Source organism: Cygnus atratus, chromosome 1, assembly GCF_013377495.2.
Source record: "Cygnus atratus isolate AKBS03 ecotype Queensland, Australia chromosome 1, CAtr_DNAZoo_HiC_assembly, whole genome shotgun sequence".
Classification (NCBI taxonomy): Eukaryota; Metazoa; Chordata; class Aves; order Anseriformes; family Anatidae; genus Cygnus; species Cygnus atratus.
This window is the reverse complement of record NC_066362.1, coordinates 186,878,815-186,896,524: the sequence shown is the minus strand read 5'-3', so window position 1 is coordinate 186,896,524 and position 17,710 is coordinate 186,878,815. Positions and strand designations below refer to the sequence as shown.

The following is a 17,710-nucleotide window of genomic DNA, read 5'->3' as shown; positions in this document are numbered from 1 at the left end:
ACAGAAAACAGGAAATGTTTTCCAAAATTTTAACAACATATTTTGCAAAGTCAGCATCTTACATTTTGCTGCAGGAAAATTCTCAGAAAAACAAGAAAAATATGTGAGACGGAGACAATGGAAAACTGTTTTCTAGCTTTCATATTTCAGTAAGTGAGCACGTAACATCCTCCCCTTGCCTATAAGACAGTTAAATTCTCTAGTGTCTTATTGTGAATAAGCACAGATACAGGTTCAAGGAGTTCTCTTCTGCAATTCCTGCTGTGGCTTTTAACTTCTCAGTAAGCTTACTGAGCTTACTTTCTTTCTCCATCATTTTCCAACTGATGAAAATATTTTAGGAATAGTATGAAGATTGATTCTGTGATATTTTACCTATCATCGTTTCATAGCTTGCAGTTTTAAAATGCCAGGAAAGGTGTGGGGAGAGGGAGTGAGTAGGGGTAAAACAGGCACAAAATCTTCTGAACAGAGAAATAATCCTGAAATCCACTCTTCTCTTTCTTATCTCCTACCATTCACCTCTTATTACATTCATATACACCAGACAGTAATTAATAATAGATAAGTGTATCTAAGAATGAAGGACAAACACATAATTTCATGCTCCTTATCTCTGTAATCTTCATTCAGAGGAATTCTCTTCTTCTTCTGGAATCTGGGGCAACTTCTCTGGAAACCACAGCGATAACAAACTGCAGGGAACTCAGCAAGTTTATCAGTCCCCACAACATATGTGAGTTGTAGCTGAAAGCAGTGCAGATGAAGATATCAACCAACAACAGATTTTTCCATAATATATGTCATTAGACTAAAGAAAGCATAAGCTCGCAGCACATTGGGCATGAAACTAAGGATGAATAACTTCACAAGTCTTTAAGGAAAACTGCCAGAAAAAGGCATGTGGAAATGTGGCATTAAAACAGAATATTAATGTATTGGCTTCTCATTTTCAGACTAGCAAGAAGCTCTCTGGGATTTATTAATGAAATGAACCGGTGATCTCCTCGTAGTGGACGTTTGGGTGTATATCTCTAAGATGCATTGCGATTTTCAGTCTGTCTTCAACAACCACCTAGTGAAAATGCAGGGACACATGTTTTAGGTTGGATCCGAGGACTACTTCAAGGAACAAACTAAACTTTTGGCAGGCAGAGGTAAACATGGGTGATGTAAAATGCTAAAGTACACCTGATGTCTGTAATCTTTTCTTTATTTAAAGGGCAGGCAAATGCTGCTCTGTAGAGCTTTGGAAACGTACTGGATATATTTTGTTTTAAGAATTGTGTGACTAACACTGGAACGGCACAGTTATCGCCTCTGTATGGTATCTGCATGTGAGGCCTGGTCTTTAGTCTTGCATTTATAAAAACGAGTGTGAAATGACAAAGAACATAAGCATACTCAGAAATCTCTCCTGTACTGAGGGAGGGAGAAGTTGAAACATCTTGCCACCCAATCTCAATGCTACTTCTCAGCATATAATGAAAATGAAGCTGTTTCTCTTGGACACAGAGCAGATCCCAATGTCACCTCATGACTTTAAAAAGAAAATTTTGATCTCCCACAGCAAATCAGTATTGCACTCAGAAGCTACAATACTGCACACCTTCTAGGGTAGAGACCTTATTTATGCTCTTTAGACAGAAGAATCCCAGAGGAGAAGGCTCCAGACACTCTTCCTTCCTTTCTTTTTCAAAGGATTTTTTTCATCTTTTCAGGATGGTCAGCATGATATTCTCAAACAGAAGCCAAAACCTGTAGCTTTTACTACAATTAGATTTAGTAGGAAACTAGAGGGAAAATTAAATTTGGAAAAAAATAATAATCATAGTTTTAATGTAGATATAGTTGTTCATGAGATCTGGTAGAGATCCAACTTCTGTCTAAAGCAGAGCCCCCAAAATGAGCATTCTGACTCAGTTTTCAAGCAGAATAAGAAGGTAGAACATAGTAGTAGGGCTGAACGGTAAATTTGAAGAAAACATAGAACTGGAAATGTCTAATTTCCAAGATGGCAGAAAAAAAAATAAAAGCTGAATGGGCAACATTTAATCATCTAGGTAATCATCCTCAAATACTCGAAGAACTAGCACAGCAATCACAAATCTTACAATAAGGATGTTCAATAAATTGTACAAATCTGTTGACTACTGGTACACCTAGGAGCAATATTTTAGAAAGAGAGGGAAAGGGCATTCTAGATAACAATAGAGTCAATAATCTGAACTGCCTTGAAATTGGATGAATCATGATATATTGGAGTTCCTCAGGGAATGGTTTTAGGGCCACTCTTCTATAATATTTCCATAACTGATGGTGCCACAAGAAGTAGAATCTGTTAATTATAGTTAATGGTTGCCCAGAGAGTCAGGAGATCTCAAGCCAGAGGGAAGAACATCAAACCAATCACACACAGATGACATTAGAATAATAGCAATGTAACAGAATAAAATAAGGACATTGTCAAGAGGCTAAGAACAAGAATCTCCATCGCAAACTAGGAGTTACCAATTAAAGATCTCAGGTGAAGAGAAAGTTTGACACTAGCCTATGAAACACCAGTCTGATGCAAATGTGATCCTAAACTGTATAAAGAGAATTGCATTAATGAAACTGAGTAGGCACTGATGTGACCTCATTTGAAGCACTGTACAAAATTCTGATTACTCATTTTCAAGATATGTAAAATTGGAGCATGTTCTGGGAAGGGTTACTGGGATTACTAGGGGAACAGACAGCCTAGAGGCTTCATGTCCCCTTCATGGAGGAAGAACCATGCAAGCTAAAAGCCAGCATAGCCACAAGAGCAAATAGGTATAACCTGGCTGTAGAGGATTTCTGCCCAGACGTGAAATTTTTGTAACCAGAGCAATGAGGTTCCAGCACAACTTCCCAGAATAAGAACAGTTAGGGAGGTAAGAAGAGGAACGGGATCAAGTTAACTTAATATGGAAGTTTATTAACATGTTATGAAAATAATTATATAACAAGGCTCTTTGTAACAGCAGTGGACAGGACTCAACGAGCCAAGAGGAGCCCTTGAATTCAAATGCGATCCTATGTCAACCTCCCTTCCCCCTCCCTGTCTCCCTTGAGCCTGTGTATTACTTTGATCTGCCCACTCAGATCCTCCACCACAAAGGTATTCACACAAATTTACTCTCAGAGGAGGATATGACAGTCTCTCATGAAATGTCCACTGTATATTTTTCCCAAACCCTTTCAGGACTGTTTGCCTCTTTGAATAAACGACTTGGGGTTTGTTTTTCCGGTAATCTTTTAAAACTTAAAAAAGTCCTTCCGAAGAAGAAACCACACAAGTTTTCTCAGTTCATTTGCATCTTCTTTGTTCCAGAAATCTAATTCTTCAAAATATTTGCTTTCATTTTTTATTTTATTTTATTTTATTCTACCCAGAAGGTCCCTCTGAACCCAGTTTACAATCCTTCTTTACAAAACAGAGCTCCAGATTTCTTTTGGAACTGAAATGGGGAATTTTCCTGGTGGTACTATCTTAATTTGCTCCAATTCCTTTTAGTTTTAGTTCAATATGTTAACTAAAAATACCTCTACAACACTGTAATGCCGTGCTTAAATACCTTAGTGTAAATAAACTTATATTGGCTATCTGCTGCAACATTGCCAATTCAGTAAGTATAGGGCTGCCACTGTTTAAATTCATTGACAGTTTCTGTCACGAGCACTTCCTAATGATGCTATATAAACCGAATGGGAAATCTCATTGTAAAGCAAAGTTTCAGCAGCATATTTTTAGCATCTTTCAACCATAAATCTGAGCATAGGAACATGACTTATGCAATTAGTATAACACATACAACAACAACAACAACAACAGTAACTAATTCCATAAAACAGGTAGCTGTAGAGACTCAGAATGAAGAAATGCAATACAAAGAGCAAAAAAATGTTAAGCCCATTGTGCGGAAAACCTGCAGTAAGGAAGTATGAATAAAATCACCCATGGAAAATGTTTAATCATAGTTTCCAGAAAAAAATGAACAAAAATAAAATTCACAGTACATATTTTTCTCCTTAGAAACAACTTATTAACCACTGATACCCTTCAAAAATATAAAAGCTTTGAATTTACTAAAAGCTGTTCCTGAGGAAACACGGTAATTCCTCTGTACAAAACCAGCCTTGCCGTTTTGCTCCCATCTTGACTCAGTGAATCAGTGGGATCACTGCATCTGCATGAAACCCTCGGAAATTCAAGAAAGCTCCCTGCAAGTGCCAGGCTCGGCGCACAAGCTGCTTACTGTAAGCTACTACTTCTGTTTATGTACATGCAATCAAACCATAGTTTTCCCTCCGAAATGAGTCATCAGATTCAGACCTAAGCTTGGCCAAAATTCAGGAGACTCTAGACCCACTTCTGCTTTTGCTGGCTAAAAGTAGGCACTGTTGGCTCACATCCTGGGGAGTTCAGCACATAATTACCTTTCACGATTAGCCTTAACTATTTCTAAGCCAGCCATCATCTATGTGACTAATTATAACATTCTTAAGAAGCACTTTGTGGTTGGATCAGAAACTTTCGTCACTCTGTTGTTTTATTTTTAAAGTGACAGAAGAAGAAGAAGATTGAGAAAATTTTCAGTTTACAGATTCTTATGGTGAAAAGAAATATTATTTTGAGTGATACATATCTTTTTGCTAAAAAATGTCTGTTTTCTGGCAAAATATCGGCTTTTCACTTTGGCGGTTGCTGGCTCACGTACTGCTTTCAGCTGTAAGAGGAAATTAGGGTGACTTCTGATTATCTTGATGCTTAATGGTTATGGTTATGACTCAGAGCAGTCTCAGACTCCCCTCTTGCAGCTAGGCATTTTGGCAAACTCTTGGGGGATTTTTTTTTTCCTGCACAGCAGCAGGAATGGGAAGTAATGTTCCATTCAATTCTTTCAGCTGTGACTACTATTAATTATTTTCAAGGCTTCCCTTAGGAAGACACCCTCACAGGAAACGTGCTCTTAGTCTCACCTATATGTGCAGGGCAGTGGGGTTTCTGGGAGGCGGAGGGGGCAGACAAACATATCTTTCTGTGAGGTCTCAGGAGACACTTGGTTTTGGTGCCAAAAAGAGCTTACAGAGCAGTGAGGTCCTGGCTACATGAATACTGGATAGGTTAAACACTGGACTCGGGCTGAAGATCTTAAGATTAACAGTATGATATCTTAAGATTAAGATTAAGATTAACAGTATGATATCTTAAGATTAACAGTAAAATGAATTTAAGATTAACAGTATCACAAGGAGGTAGCAGGGCTCACTGAAAATAGTTCATTCGGCCATTAATAGAGGCATTTTCCCTGGTACTGCCCTTGTAGCTTCAGCTGTTTCATACCTTGCTTTTCCCCTTTTGACCTTATTTTTTCATAATTCTCATAGCATTGCGGATAAAGGGGAAAACTACTTAAAAAATGCCACAAGCACCTAGCTGCCGGCTAGACTGAGCTGGCAAGCAAGGAGATGGAAGGCAGGGCCAGGGACTTTGGCTCTGGAGCATCCTCTAGCGACTGGCTCTGCACCTTGCAGCCTCCTCCTGCTTTTTTGGCTCCACATCAGCAGCACAGAAAAAGAGAAGCCTGGATTTCTCCGAGTCTCAACAAGAGACTACTCCAAATAAAGAAGAAGGAGTACAGATGCCAAACCTGGACTTAAAGGAGCATCGACGAGCTACAAAATAAGCCACCACTTCAAGACAACGAGGACCTCTTTCCAAGAACCTAACTTGGCTTAAAAACAGGCAGCCCCTAACTGATCCACCAAAATGGGAACTAAAGACACTTCTAAAGATACACTTTATCTTTTCATTTAAAATTAGTTATGACTTATACATCAAATAAAGAAACAGAGGTTGTTGGCATCATTTTCCCACTAGATCCCAGAGCACATTAACAAAGTTAACTTTTCATTGAGAGATAACAATGAACTTTTTTGTCATATATTGGACTGCTTGCTGCATGTGAATGATGAGGATGGGTAAGTTTTGACTCAAGAAAATCCTGCAAGCTGTAGAGTTTGCTGGTAAACAAACAGGAAAAAATCATCTGCTTTGGCAATATGTGAGATTCTTTTTTTTTTTTCCCCCTGCGACAGTAACTTTTTTTCTAAATACTTTCACCAGCTTCAGGAAAGGGTGGGTTAGAGTCAGGGGTTTCCTGAGCCTTTTCAGAACATGGTTTTAACGTAGCCGTGTGTTCAGAAGAGCCCCTAGAGAGTCTTGTTTTGGAACACTCTGACGCCTACACATTATTATCTTTGCTACGTTTTGCAGTTTTGTGTGAAATTTATTTTTAATCTTTAACAAAACATGCCCCTGTTTATCTTAATTCAGAAAAGGTTTAATAATTTAAAACAAAATAATTTTTAAATAATTAGATTTACAATGAATGACAAAACATAAAAGTATAAAACAAGTTAACAAGAATGGACTTCTTAAAGATCAAAGAAAATGTGTTTATTTGATTTGATTAAAAACAAATAAAAAGTACTTTCACTTTAACAGGTTATAGCTGGCTGTTGACAGAAACCAGGGAAAGAGTTTCCCAGAACCACAGGATAAAGGTTTTCTGCTGGTAGAGGTTCACGTACTCAGAACAGCTTGCCCACTGATACGTCAAAAGTATTATATTTTGAAAAGAGACAAAGCTGCATCAATATTAAAGGCTATGGATAAAAGGCAGTTTCCTTGGACAACATACTCCTTTTGCTCTTACTAAGTAGGCCTGATGGTGTACGTAAATGGTTATCTCTATACCTTCCATCCCTTCATACAAAAAAAAAAAAAAAAAAAAAAAAAAAAAAGCTCTGGGAATGGGAGAGATGGGAGAGGTAAAAAATTAATTTACTGGAGGTGCAGGATATATTAGCTCAAAAACTGCTGTAACATGGCAGTAGAGTTCCCAAGTAAGAGCTGCCTTCCACAGGTCTGGGCAGAAGCTTGGATGTTCCAGCCTTTGTCCAGCTGGCCATGTTGTACCTCTGTCATCACAAGTTTCCAATCCACCTGGAAGGTCTCTTCCCCCGTGCTTTGATGTGACCGTACAGACCTCACGTGAAATGATGCCGTGCTGGGATCCAGGCAGGAAAAAGCTAAGTAATTGAAACAGGAATTTACCTTAAGTCAGACTGTCTAAAACCTAGCTTAATGAGGTTTTACATTTGTTAATACCAATTTAACTGCTAAAAGAGCATTTGAAACAAAGTATGCTTTTTAAAAAAGAATAGGTAATTTTCCCCATTTCTAACAGATAAAACAATTCATGGTCTATATATCTCTTGTAACCTTAGGGAAGTTCCTCAGCTAAACCAAAGAGACCATATTTGACATTCCAAAAATGTTGAGGTAAAAAAACATGCAGAAAAGAATTTAAAACATTCACACATTTCAGACCTTCCCTACGCAAAACGTTGAAAAAAAAAATCGTTCTTAAAAAATCATAATTTTCAGGTTATCTTTAAAAGCAACATGTGAAGTTCACCACCTCAACTTTGCAAAAATAGTAATTTTATAGGAGCGGTAGTTATTTCCACACTAATTTTAGAGTGTCCACAAACACTAAAAGAATGGCGTCTTGAGCAGCATCCCACCTTCCACCCTGTTACCATCAGCCTGGAAGATGCCTTCAGACAGACAGACAGACCTGCAGGCCAGCAATTTGCCCCAGCAGCCTGGCTTCAGCACACGGCGCCTTGTGCGCGCCTGGGGCTGTGCCTGTGGGCTGCCGTCTGCGCTGCGGTGAGCCTGGCTTTGGGGCAGCCTTGAAAACATCTGCAGCACTGAGGACAGCCATACCCGTTGCTTTTGAGTAGCTGAAGCACTCATCGCTCACCACACGCTCTTTTTTTTTCATCAAAGGCTTGCTCAGCCTGACAATCACTCACGTAACTTCTGTTAACTGGCAGCAGAGCCACAGATAGGAATGAGATACTACTACAGCCATCCACCGTTGAGATGCTCACTGTAAGATTCATTAAAAGAAACCTTACTCAAATCTGAAATACTTGATAATTTGATGAGAAAATATGTGCACGATTTGTGTTTATGTCTGGAAGTTTTCCCTAGCGTGAAAGCCTGTCTTTAAAGGAAAACCAGATCTTTCTTGCGATGTACGTTCTTTTATGTTATGCAGCCTCGACTGGATTGCAGTGATGTCAAAAATGTACATGGAGTGACTGTATCCTGTCTGTGTCCTGCAAGAATGACTTTGAAAGTTAAATGTTTCATCTCTAGTCATATCCTGATCAACAAACTCAGTCAATAAATAAATACATTTAGTGACAAACCTAGCTTTTCTGTAAGCTGCAGTTAAACAGGAACTTGATTTGTTTTTTGTATTCACGTCTGTTCTATAATAATGAATCCAGCACCACAATATCTGAGTACCCACTATAAGATCAGAGAAACCTTTGTGGTACCCATTTTCCTAAAATTGATTTAAAAAACCCAAACCTCCATTCCCATTCTTTTGAAGTCTGTGCTTTAAGCCTCAGACCTTAACACAAAGGGCCAGAACTTTGATTGTTTTTTGTTTTTTTTTTCTAAGTGGTGATCTTATTTTGCTCAAGAGGAAAACTGAGTTTAAAGGGTTTGTATTTCTGAATAATTATGCAAAGCTGTGTGACATAAAAACATATATAATTTTCTCTTTTTGATATCATTTTTTTTGTACAAAATTTAATGTTTAATTGTCACAAATTTATGGCACCGCATCAATTTGGCGCAAAACTGTTAAGGGCTTCGGTTAACTACATGTCTCAGAAGAAATACGTAATATAGATAGGCCAGATGCACATCTGGAGCTTTGCAGCAAAAACTGTGGTAAACTCTATGGCTGTTAGGAAGCTTTTTAAACTTCTTTAAGTACAAGCTAACATTAACTGAGTTACCACACTGTTATCGTGGCTGTTAACGCCTACTAACACAGCAGCCTTTATTGAAGTTGTCAAAACCCTTTTGGTGCTGGTGTCTGACAGTGGTCAACTGAGGGCTGCCCGCGGGTGGGCAGCACACCCTGACACCCCTTGTTCACCCTGTGCTGCCCCCCGGGGGTCTCCCCAGACGCCATGAGGCCATGTTTCCCCCTTGCAGCATCACATCAAGCGTCGCTGCCTTGACGCACTCCCTCATGCCACCAGCATTGACAGGGCTGAGGTAACCCAGGAATGGCCATAGAGGGGCGAGGCAGGGTGCACTTGCTCCTCACGGCACCTAAAGGCCTGGCACGGCCGCCCCTCTCATGACCACACCAATGCCTCCCCCTGCAATGGCTGCCCCTGTAATGGCGGCCCCCCCCCAACGGCCGCCATCAACAGCCCCGCCCTCGGCGAGGCCCCGCCTCCCCTCCACAAGCCCCGCCCCCTCCACGAGACCACGCCCCCCTTCCACGAGGGGCGGTGGGGGCGGGGCGGAAGTGGCGGGGGGGAGGAGGCGGAAGTGGCCGGGAGCGCGGAGCCAAGATGGTGAGCGGGGCCGCCGGGCGGGCGGCTGGGAGCAGCGGTGGCGGTGGGGGGAAGGAGCTGGGGGTGCCGCTGCCGCCGCCTCAGTTCCCTTCCGTGAGGGGATGGAGGGAGGCTGACGGCCTGCCCCAGCCCTTGGGCCGCCCCGCTGGGGGGTGGCGGGGCCGTGCTGAGTCACGGGGGCGGCGCGGCCTTGGTGGGGCCTCGGGGCTGGCTCTGAGGGGTCCCTGCCCTCGTGAGGGGCCCGGGGCTCCGGGGGGGCCTCACAGAGCACAGAGGGGGAATCCCCTCCCTCACCCTGCTGGCCTCGCTGCTGGTGGTGCAGCCCAGGGTACGGGTGGCTTTCTGGGCTGCAATTGCGTATTGCTGGCTCATGTCGAGCGTCTCAACAGCCAGCACCCCAAGTCCATATATATTTATGCATATTATAACAGGTATTTTAAGGGTTTTCTAATAACTATTAGGTTATTGGCTATTATTCGTTGCTCTCTTGCTGAGGCACGTTGGGTGAACAATCTGAAAATCACCTCGTTAAAACCAAACAGGTTAGCTTTAAATTGGTGGTGTGGGTTAAGTTGGTTTTACATTGTATATCTGTGGAGGTGTGGTGTTCTCGTTTTCCGCTACAAGTTACTGTTTCTCCTGTGTTCTTTCAATGAAGAAATACTAGAATGCTTGAGCACACCTTCTTTATGTGAACCTTAAACCATTTGTCCATATTCAGTTAGATCTTGCTTGATATTGCCTGTACTGAAATAAATGAACGCTCAGAGCTGTCTGCTTCATCAGCTGAGCATGACCTGCAATCTTCCTTTCCACCCCCACAGCCCAGGGTGGGAACAAAGAAGGGGTAACTGTGAATTTCTGATTTAGCCAGATCCTCAAAACGTTTCATCACTACCTTTGTCTGTCATTAGACTCTCCAAAAGAATTTAGTGGCAGTTTTTTGTAAAGAGACTGTGAAGTCTAGGGATCGCGTGTGAGTAGTTTGGGAAGCCTTTTAGCAATTTGTTTCATTTACCTTGTCTAAGAGCATATGCAAAAGGTGGCTGATTTTGTTGAAGTAATCCTCACTTTGTGTTCCAGGATTCCAGAGGAGCTGCTTCTCTGTTGAAGGACAGTATCCCAATTACTGATTTTTCAGCTTCTGGATCATTTGAAGGTCATGATCTTCTGCGCAGAGGGTACACTTTGCTTTTTGTTGTTAAATTCTGACATAGCTGATGCTGAACTTCAGATAAAGGAAGAAAGCACGTATTAAATCTTTCTTTTTTAAAGAAGGTTCTTGGCAGGTGTATTGCAAATGCCATAGCCTAAAGCCCGTGTGTTTAGTCAGATTGTCCTTCAAGCTTAAAGTTTCTGTTGAACATCACTTTGACATCTAGGTAGTATTAATGGATTTCCACCCGTTTGCTCCTTTTTAGAAAAGTGATGTCCGAATGTTAATCGATATGAAATATATCCTAGTTATACATATATACAAGTGTTCTGTAGCAGTGCATGAAGTGGTTAATTTCAGCACTGGTACAAAAATTAAAGTTAATCTATCTAAATCTATATATCTAAGTACGCCTAAAACACACTGTATATTTCAGCTGCAAAAGCTTGGCGACTTCTAAAATCAGATATCTAGCTGGGACGTAATTAAACCTATACAGTTTTCATTTATTAATGGATTTCTCTTTCTGAAGGGAGTCAAGGAAGAACAGCTGTTGCTATATTTTGTTGAACTTAAAACCTAAGGAAAAAAGATGCCTGAAGTTAAACACTTTCTGTCTTCTGACAGTGCTGTAGATAGCTCTTATTTGTTCTTTGCCATTAAGCATTAATTCTTTTTAACAGTTCAAACTGTACCAGTCCTGTGTCTCTGAGGATTGATGCTTGTATCTGGGGTTAGTTTGGAATACAACTTAAAAATTGGTGTCCTGATTACTTTTTTGAAGTTCAAATTATCCTTGTGTTTCTAGCTTTACAAGTGTGAGAAGTGAGTTGTTGCCCAGCCACCCCCTGGAGTTGTCAGAAAAAAATGTAAGTACAGCGTTACATGTAGTCTTCTTCACACTTAACTACTTATGGATTGAATTAGCAATGTGGTTGGTTGGGCTGCTTTGTGCAGCTGCAAGTAATGAGCAAAGTCTTGCCTTTAACAAAATGAAGGTGTGTAGCAACAGTAACACTTTATTTATGGAAGTAACATTGTTGGCAACTTTGTTTAGGTTTTAACCTCCCACTTGTGACTCTTCAAGTTTGTAGGTGGGCTTCCGAGTTGTGGTTCACTTAGTAAGGTGTAGTCATTTAAAGGTTGTGTATGCTGCCTCTCATTAGGTGGCTGGCACTCCTGCCACATCTGGAGAGCTGATCCTCCTATTTTGTCTTTAGGTTTGCCATACACCTTCGTTTTCAGGCTTTCAGACTGTGAACCCATAAATACTTCTCACTAAATTACTAGATTCCGTGTAGAAATTTTACACATGCAATTTGTTGTAGATGTAATCTTATCAAACTTAGCCATCACTTGCGGGCTGCTTAAGAATGGTCTGTGGATCACAGGTTCAAGGTTTTGTCACCCTCAAGGAGTACAGGTTTAAAATAAGACGTTTGTATTTTTTGTTTTCCTTTACAGTAGTGTATTGCGTTAGCACTACAAGCGTGTAGTCAGTATGGCAAAAGCCAGAGCTGAGGATGGATTACCCAGGCTTCAGAAACATTGAGCAGAAGTTTCTTTTGTATACTTGAGTAGTCACGAGACAGCACTTTTTCATTTAAAAAAAAAAAATACTCCACTGGGTAGAGAAGCACGTTTTCTTCATATTATTGATCAGTTTTTGAGCAATTGGTAAAATTGAGCTTTTCTTTGTTTTTTTCAGTCGTACAGAGTATATATGATGCTGTCTTCCTATATGATCAGAAAACAAATAGTTCAAGTGATTTTTATGTAGAGTCTTTAATAGCTAAAACCAACATAAATTGTGCCTTTCCACTTTGTGGTCTTACTTTAGCCCAGACTTAGCTTTCCAATTTCTGTGCTTGTAATATTGTAGCAAAGTAATGCTCAACTCCACCACTTGGTGGAGTTACATGTCCTGATTGTTAAAAATAACAAAATTGCCACTTTTGATTTATAGTCAAATCCAGCAAAACTCAATTTTAGTTCTATAAAACAGATGTTAGTGCATCACTACCCTCCATGTGCATTTCAGATGTATGTGATGGTATCCCTGAATTTTTACATGTAAATATCATTTAAGTAGATGTTCATTTAAGTAAATGTTTATTTAAGTAGAATGTCGCAAATCTGTTCTGTAGTTGTACTTGAAAATAGCTCTTTCTGAAAAAAACCATGTTGTTTGTGATAGTTCCAGTTAAATCAAGACAAAACAAACTTTGCCACACTGAGGAATATTCAAGGACTCCATGCACCTCTAAAGCTGCAGATGGAACTCAGAGCAGTGAAACAGGTAGGTGTTCTTATCTAACTGATATAACTTAAAAATATTGGGGGAATTTTTATCTGGGAGGATGTCTTTCTGTCTTGAAATACAACCACTTTGTTTCCAAAAAGAGATTCTCATGGAACTGCTTTTATTTAAAAACAACTTGTGCAGTTAATAATGTCCAGATTGGTCAATATGCTAAAGGCTTTCAGCTGCAGTTTTTTTTTGGTTGTGTGGTGAAGTGGTAAGCACTCTAGGTTTTCTGTGGACGAGCTTCCTGTAAGCCTTCAGAGAAAAGCAGGAGGAATTGAGTATTAATTCTAAAATTAATACTTCCCTATGTGGAACAGGAGACCTTCATAAAAAGGAATCTGTGCATCTGTAGAGAAAGGAGACCTTAAGGGTTTGAAGCAGGTAGTGATGTGGGAGTGGATACAGAGGTTATGTAAAAACTGAAGCAGAAAATTTATGTCCTTATTATTGTTCTGCAGCTGTTCTTGTAAGATCGGGGAGGTCTACTGAGAGCTAAGTTCAAAGGTTTTAACTTTTAATTGGGAAGCTGAGGCTGCCTTCTCTTCCTTCTTATCTCCTAGGATGGAGAGTAAGTGGAAGGTGGGTGACTTTGTCCCTTAGGATACACAGAAAGCTCAGTGGTCTTAGTGAACTTCTTGTTGGGGCTTGTTGAGGGTAGCAAGCTGTTAGTTGTCTCTCCAAGTGAGTGGGAGCAATTTTATACTTCCTTTCTGCGGATCAGTTGCTACTGAACCACAGTGAGCGATACTAAACTCGGTAGAAATTTCTTGCCCTGAAGATGCAAAAGGCAAACAATGTAAGAAAAAATCCCTTGATCTCAACATTGCCCTCTTGTGAGGAAACATCTCTTTCTTACTGATGTTAGCATGTGGTAGAAAGTGAGGCAGGTGAGGACAAAGATCCTCTTAAGTGTCTCCAAAATGCATTTCTGGGGGTGGTGGGGTGCAAATTGGAGATTAGAAGATTGTTCACCGCTGGCTTTTGTGTATCATGTTAGATATATAAGCTCCCTTTTGGTTTAATTTCACCTTTCACCTAAAATTTAAGGGAATAAATAGTATGTGCATTTGAACTTCGGACAATTGTACTATTAGTTATTATGGAAATCTTGACACTGTGTGTGTAAAGAGATAGTTACGCGATACTTCTGTTTGTAAAATACATTCATGGTATAACTGAGGTCTCTTTATTAGTTGTACTACTAGTAGTGAATGTAATTGTGAGGACAGATATGCCATTCTTGGAATACTTAGTCTGAATATTGTACATAACCACTGGATTTTGTTGTAATCCTGTAGGTGAAGGGCACAGAAAATAGGCTTGAAAGTAACTGGGAGTGGACTTAAAGCTTAAAAACTGTAGGGGATCTGAGAAATAGATTTAGTTTAATTGTAAGGAGGATTATGCTTAGCTATAAAAATTAGCATAGCTCTTTCATATATGTTTCTGACTTGTCAGAGATAGGAAACTTAGAATGTAGTTTCCAAACATTGCAAGGTCAGTCTCCAAAACTGACTTCAGGGTGTAGATGTGTTGCAGGGACTTGCCAGCTATGTGGGAGCAGATCAGGGAAGGGGACAAAACCAACTTTTTTTTTTTGACTGCTGCACTTTTTTTTAGCTGCACTGCAGTGAAACCTGCAAATCTAGTGAAAGGCTGTTCTCAAAACAGTGATAAAAAACAGAGGATGGTGGTGTTGGGTAGGTTTTGATATTGTTGTGTGCCAGTAGTTCTTATTCCGTCATTATGCTCAAAGGAGGAGGTGACTGTCTGTCTCTTTTCTCAGCCAATTCAGACAGAAATCCAAAAATCTCAATTTCAGTTTTGCAAAAGCTTTAACTCTTGCTGTCTTTTTACAGGCCCAGCGTCTCCCCTTTCTTCACAGCTCAAACATGGCAGTGGATACTCTGAGGGGAAATGATGAATGCATTGGCTTTGAGGATATTCTTAATGGTAAATACATTGTTTTAATGTTATAGAAACATTTAAAGGTAAAATTTGGGAACTGAAGTTCTTTGCCTCTAGGGTATAAGAACTTTTAAACATGCAAAATGCAAATAAAAACTGAATTCCTAAAGGTAAAGAAGCACCAGGGGAAGGAGGAATATGTGGTTCAGCTGCTAGTTGTGTGGAAATTACTCTGAAATACTGAATAAATCTGTTTGCTTCTGGGCTGGGTTTCTTAAGGAGCAGAAGACTGTGTACTATAATGTGTAGCTTACATTTTATGCATGGTTCTCCAGAAATTTTTGAACCAGTTACACAAATTTTGACAGGCAGAGGCTATAAAGATAAAATGTTTTTATAAGTTCTATCCTTAGAAAGAAAGGCAGAAGGAGATACTGAAATAATGTACCATGGATAAGGGAGTCTTCCCACCACTGCATATTAATTCAATAGCTAGCAGCTGTGTGATGGGCTACTGACTGACAGACAGTATGTGTGAAATAGAATAAACCTGGAAAAATAGTTTAAAGGGGGAAAAAATGACTTTCTGACTTCTGTCTAGCCAGCTGTTAGGGACATAGGACGAAGCAGAGGGTGTTTTGAGGTAGGATTGGAGAATGGAAAAAGACAGGGATATGGGAAACTGGGAATAATGGAGGAGCAAATGGGAATCTAGAGACATGAGGTAAATCTGGTGTTATTTTCTGGGATGAATTTACAGGGAGCAAGGGAAGGAATCTCAGGTGATTGTGGTTCAGGAGGTGAAGCGATAACCAAACTCCTATAAATTGCTTGATGTTTGCCATAGCTTGTAACAAGCTGTTGCATGCTTATAGAGTGCTACGGAGTGAGTGGTTAGTTAAAATCCTTTACAGTAAGGCTATATTTATCATATGGAGCTATATTGGGTAATTTTGGTGTCTCTGGACGAACATCAAAAAGACATTAATATACCTTAGTTACGGGGGAACAAAAATAAAGAATACCTGCAAAGAGAGGTATCTTTCTTCCAAGGTGTTTGAAGTCTTTTTTTTGGCTTTGGTTTTCATACGGAAATGAAATTCATACTGTCAGTAATTGGCATGTCTTGTGTCATCTGCATGTTCCCTGCTAACCTTTGAATATAGTGGCTGACACGAACCATACTTTATAGAGTGGAGATCTCAAAGATACTTAAGGGCATATAATTTTTGTGAAAAAAGGCAGTTAATTGGAGAAGAGAAACCACAAGTATGTCCCAACTAGCAGAAGGGCTGGGGTGTGAGCTCCTATTGTGCTAGACCCCAGAGAAGCTGCATTGAAAAGATGTATGGCACTTACGGGAAGAGCTTTGGTCAGAGTTGCTTTTTATTAGACACAAAGCTCAGCCTGGAGATTGAGGCTATAGGAGATAGTGCTTACGTAATAATGTTTGGTTTTACTTGGATTGTTCTCTCCCCTACCCCTTCACGAAACACTTGTACTGGTGTTCCACTGAAGGTGCATTGCTTATCTGATTATTGCTTTGGACAGAGGCTTATGAGTTAGACAGACCTGCACTACATGGTACTGTCAAGAATCAGTCAAATAACTTTTGCGCTAAGCATTAAAATGGGAAAAAAAATTGAATATGGTTATCTTTGTAGTTCCTGTTGGTCTTTGTGGCAAAGTAAAAGCCTAATGCTGTTTACTTTTTTTTTTTTTCAGATCCTTCCCAGAGTGAGGTTATGGGAGAGCCACACATGATGATGGAATACAAGCTTGGTTTATTGTAACAAAATGTACTCCTCAAACATTTTGTGCATGTCTTTATACTGCAGATCTAAATACACAATTACTAAATTGACACTCAGTGTTAAGCAGTCATACAGGTATCATTTGCCTTCCTTGATGAAGAGGCACATTAAATGTTTAAAGTCTATAAATTGTTCTGTGCTTGTTGTCAATTATATAAATGTCCTGTAACTAAATAGTTTAAATAATGTCTCTTTGTACACTGCTCAGGACAATAGCTTCTTAACTATGGAAATCCTATCTATGTATACACGAAACCCAGAAATACCCATGCATTTTAAAACTGATTATTGTAGGTAAATGCACTTAATGGATGTTCTTGCAGAAGAACTTTTTAAGGGGGGAAAAAAAGGTGTTTTCCATTGAGTAACTCTGTTCGTGAAAAACTTCCATACACTTTTTTAAAGTATTGAATAAAGGTTTGCTATAAATACTGTTGCGTTCCAAAATATAATTACTCGTAAATCAAAAATCTCTTTTACAGACTACAGATTTTACAGACCAGGATTTTAAATATTCATCTTTTCCAGATTTTACTGTATTGCTTGTGATGGTATCTGACACTATACTGACTGTATATATATGACACGGGTGACTCCCTACCCTTCTCTTTTAATGGAGGAAAAAAGTCTGTGGTTCAAAAGGACCAATCTCTTGTCATCTACAGGGAGCTTGAAACAATATGTGTAAGGCAGGAACTATGTTTATCCAGCAGCTTTTGATTATTCCTAGGTAGAATATTAAGTGCACTTAGTGTCCTGTTGTAGATAATTTTAGCAGAAATGTTGCTATAAACCTCCTTTCACAATCCCAAAATCTCAACCATCTCTTGTACTTTTCAGTATGCTTAAAGCTGCCACAAATTCCCTACCCGTGTGCACCAAAGCCTCTAGCTCCCCTCCTTGTAAATTTTGCAGTGCTTTTTTGTGTATTGATTGCAAAACAAGTTAAAAACTGAGATGACACAAGGTACTTTACTGGCTGTCTTATTTGTTTTATATATATTCATTTAAAAGTGAAACTTTAAAATTGCC

At 39.6% G+C, this 17,710-nt stretch overlaps 1 protein-coding gene across 1 annotated transcript; it reads left to right on the top strand.

The window, feature by feature from the left end:
• The first annotated feature begins 9,411 nt into the window (after positions 1–9,411).
• POMP (proteasome maturation protein) lies at positions 9,412–17,110 on the top strand. The gene is made up of 6 exons (XM_035542511.2): positions 9,412–9,492; positions 10,576–10,673; positions 11,457–11,517; positions 12,846–12,947; positions 14,816–14,909; positions 16,590–17,110. The coding sequence occupies exons 1-6, from the start codon at positions 9,490–9,492 to the stop codon at positions 16,655–16,657; spliced, it is 426 nt and encodes a 141-aa protein (XP_035398404.1). The 5' UTR covers positions 9,412–9,489; the 3' UTR covers positions 16,658–17,110.
• The last annotated feature ends 600 nt before the right edge of the window (positions 17,111–17,710 follow it).

Excerpts from the sequence above, each read along its gene's own strand:
- POMP (XM_035542511.2), top strand. Across the intron at positions 10,674-11,456 it reads CATGATCTTCTGCGCAGAGG|CTTTACAAGTGTGAGAAGTG; the intron begins GTACACTTTGCT and ends TTGTGTTTCTAG. Across the intron at positions 11,518-12,845 it reads TGGAGTTGTCAGAAAAAAAT|TTCCAGTTAAATCAAGACAA; the intron begins GTAAGTACAGCG and ends TGTTTGTGATAG.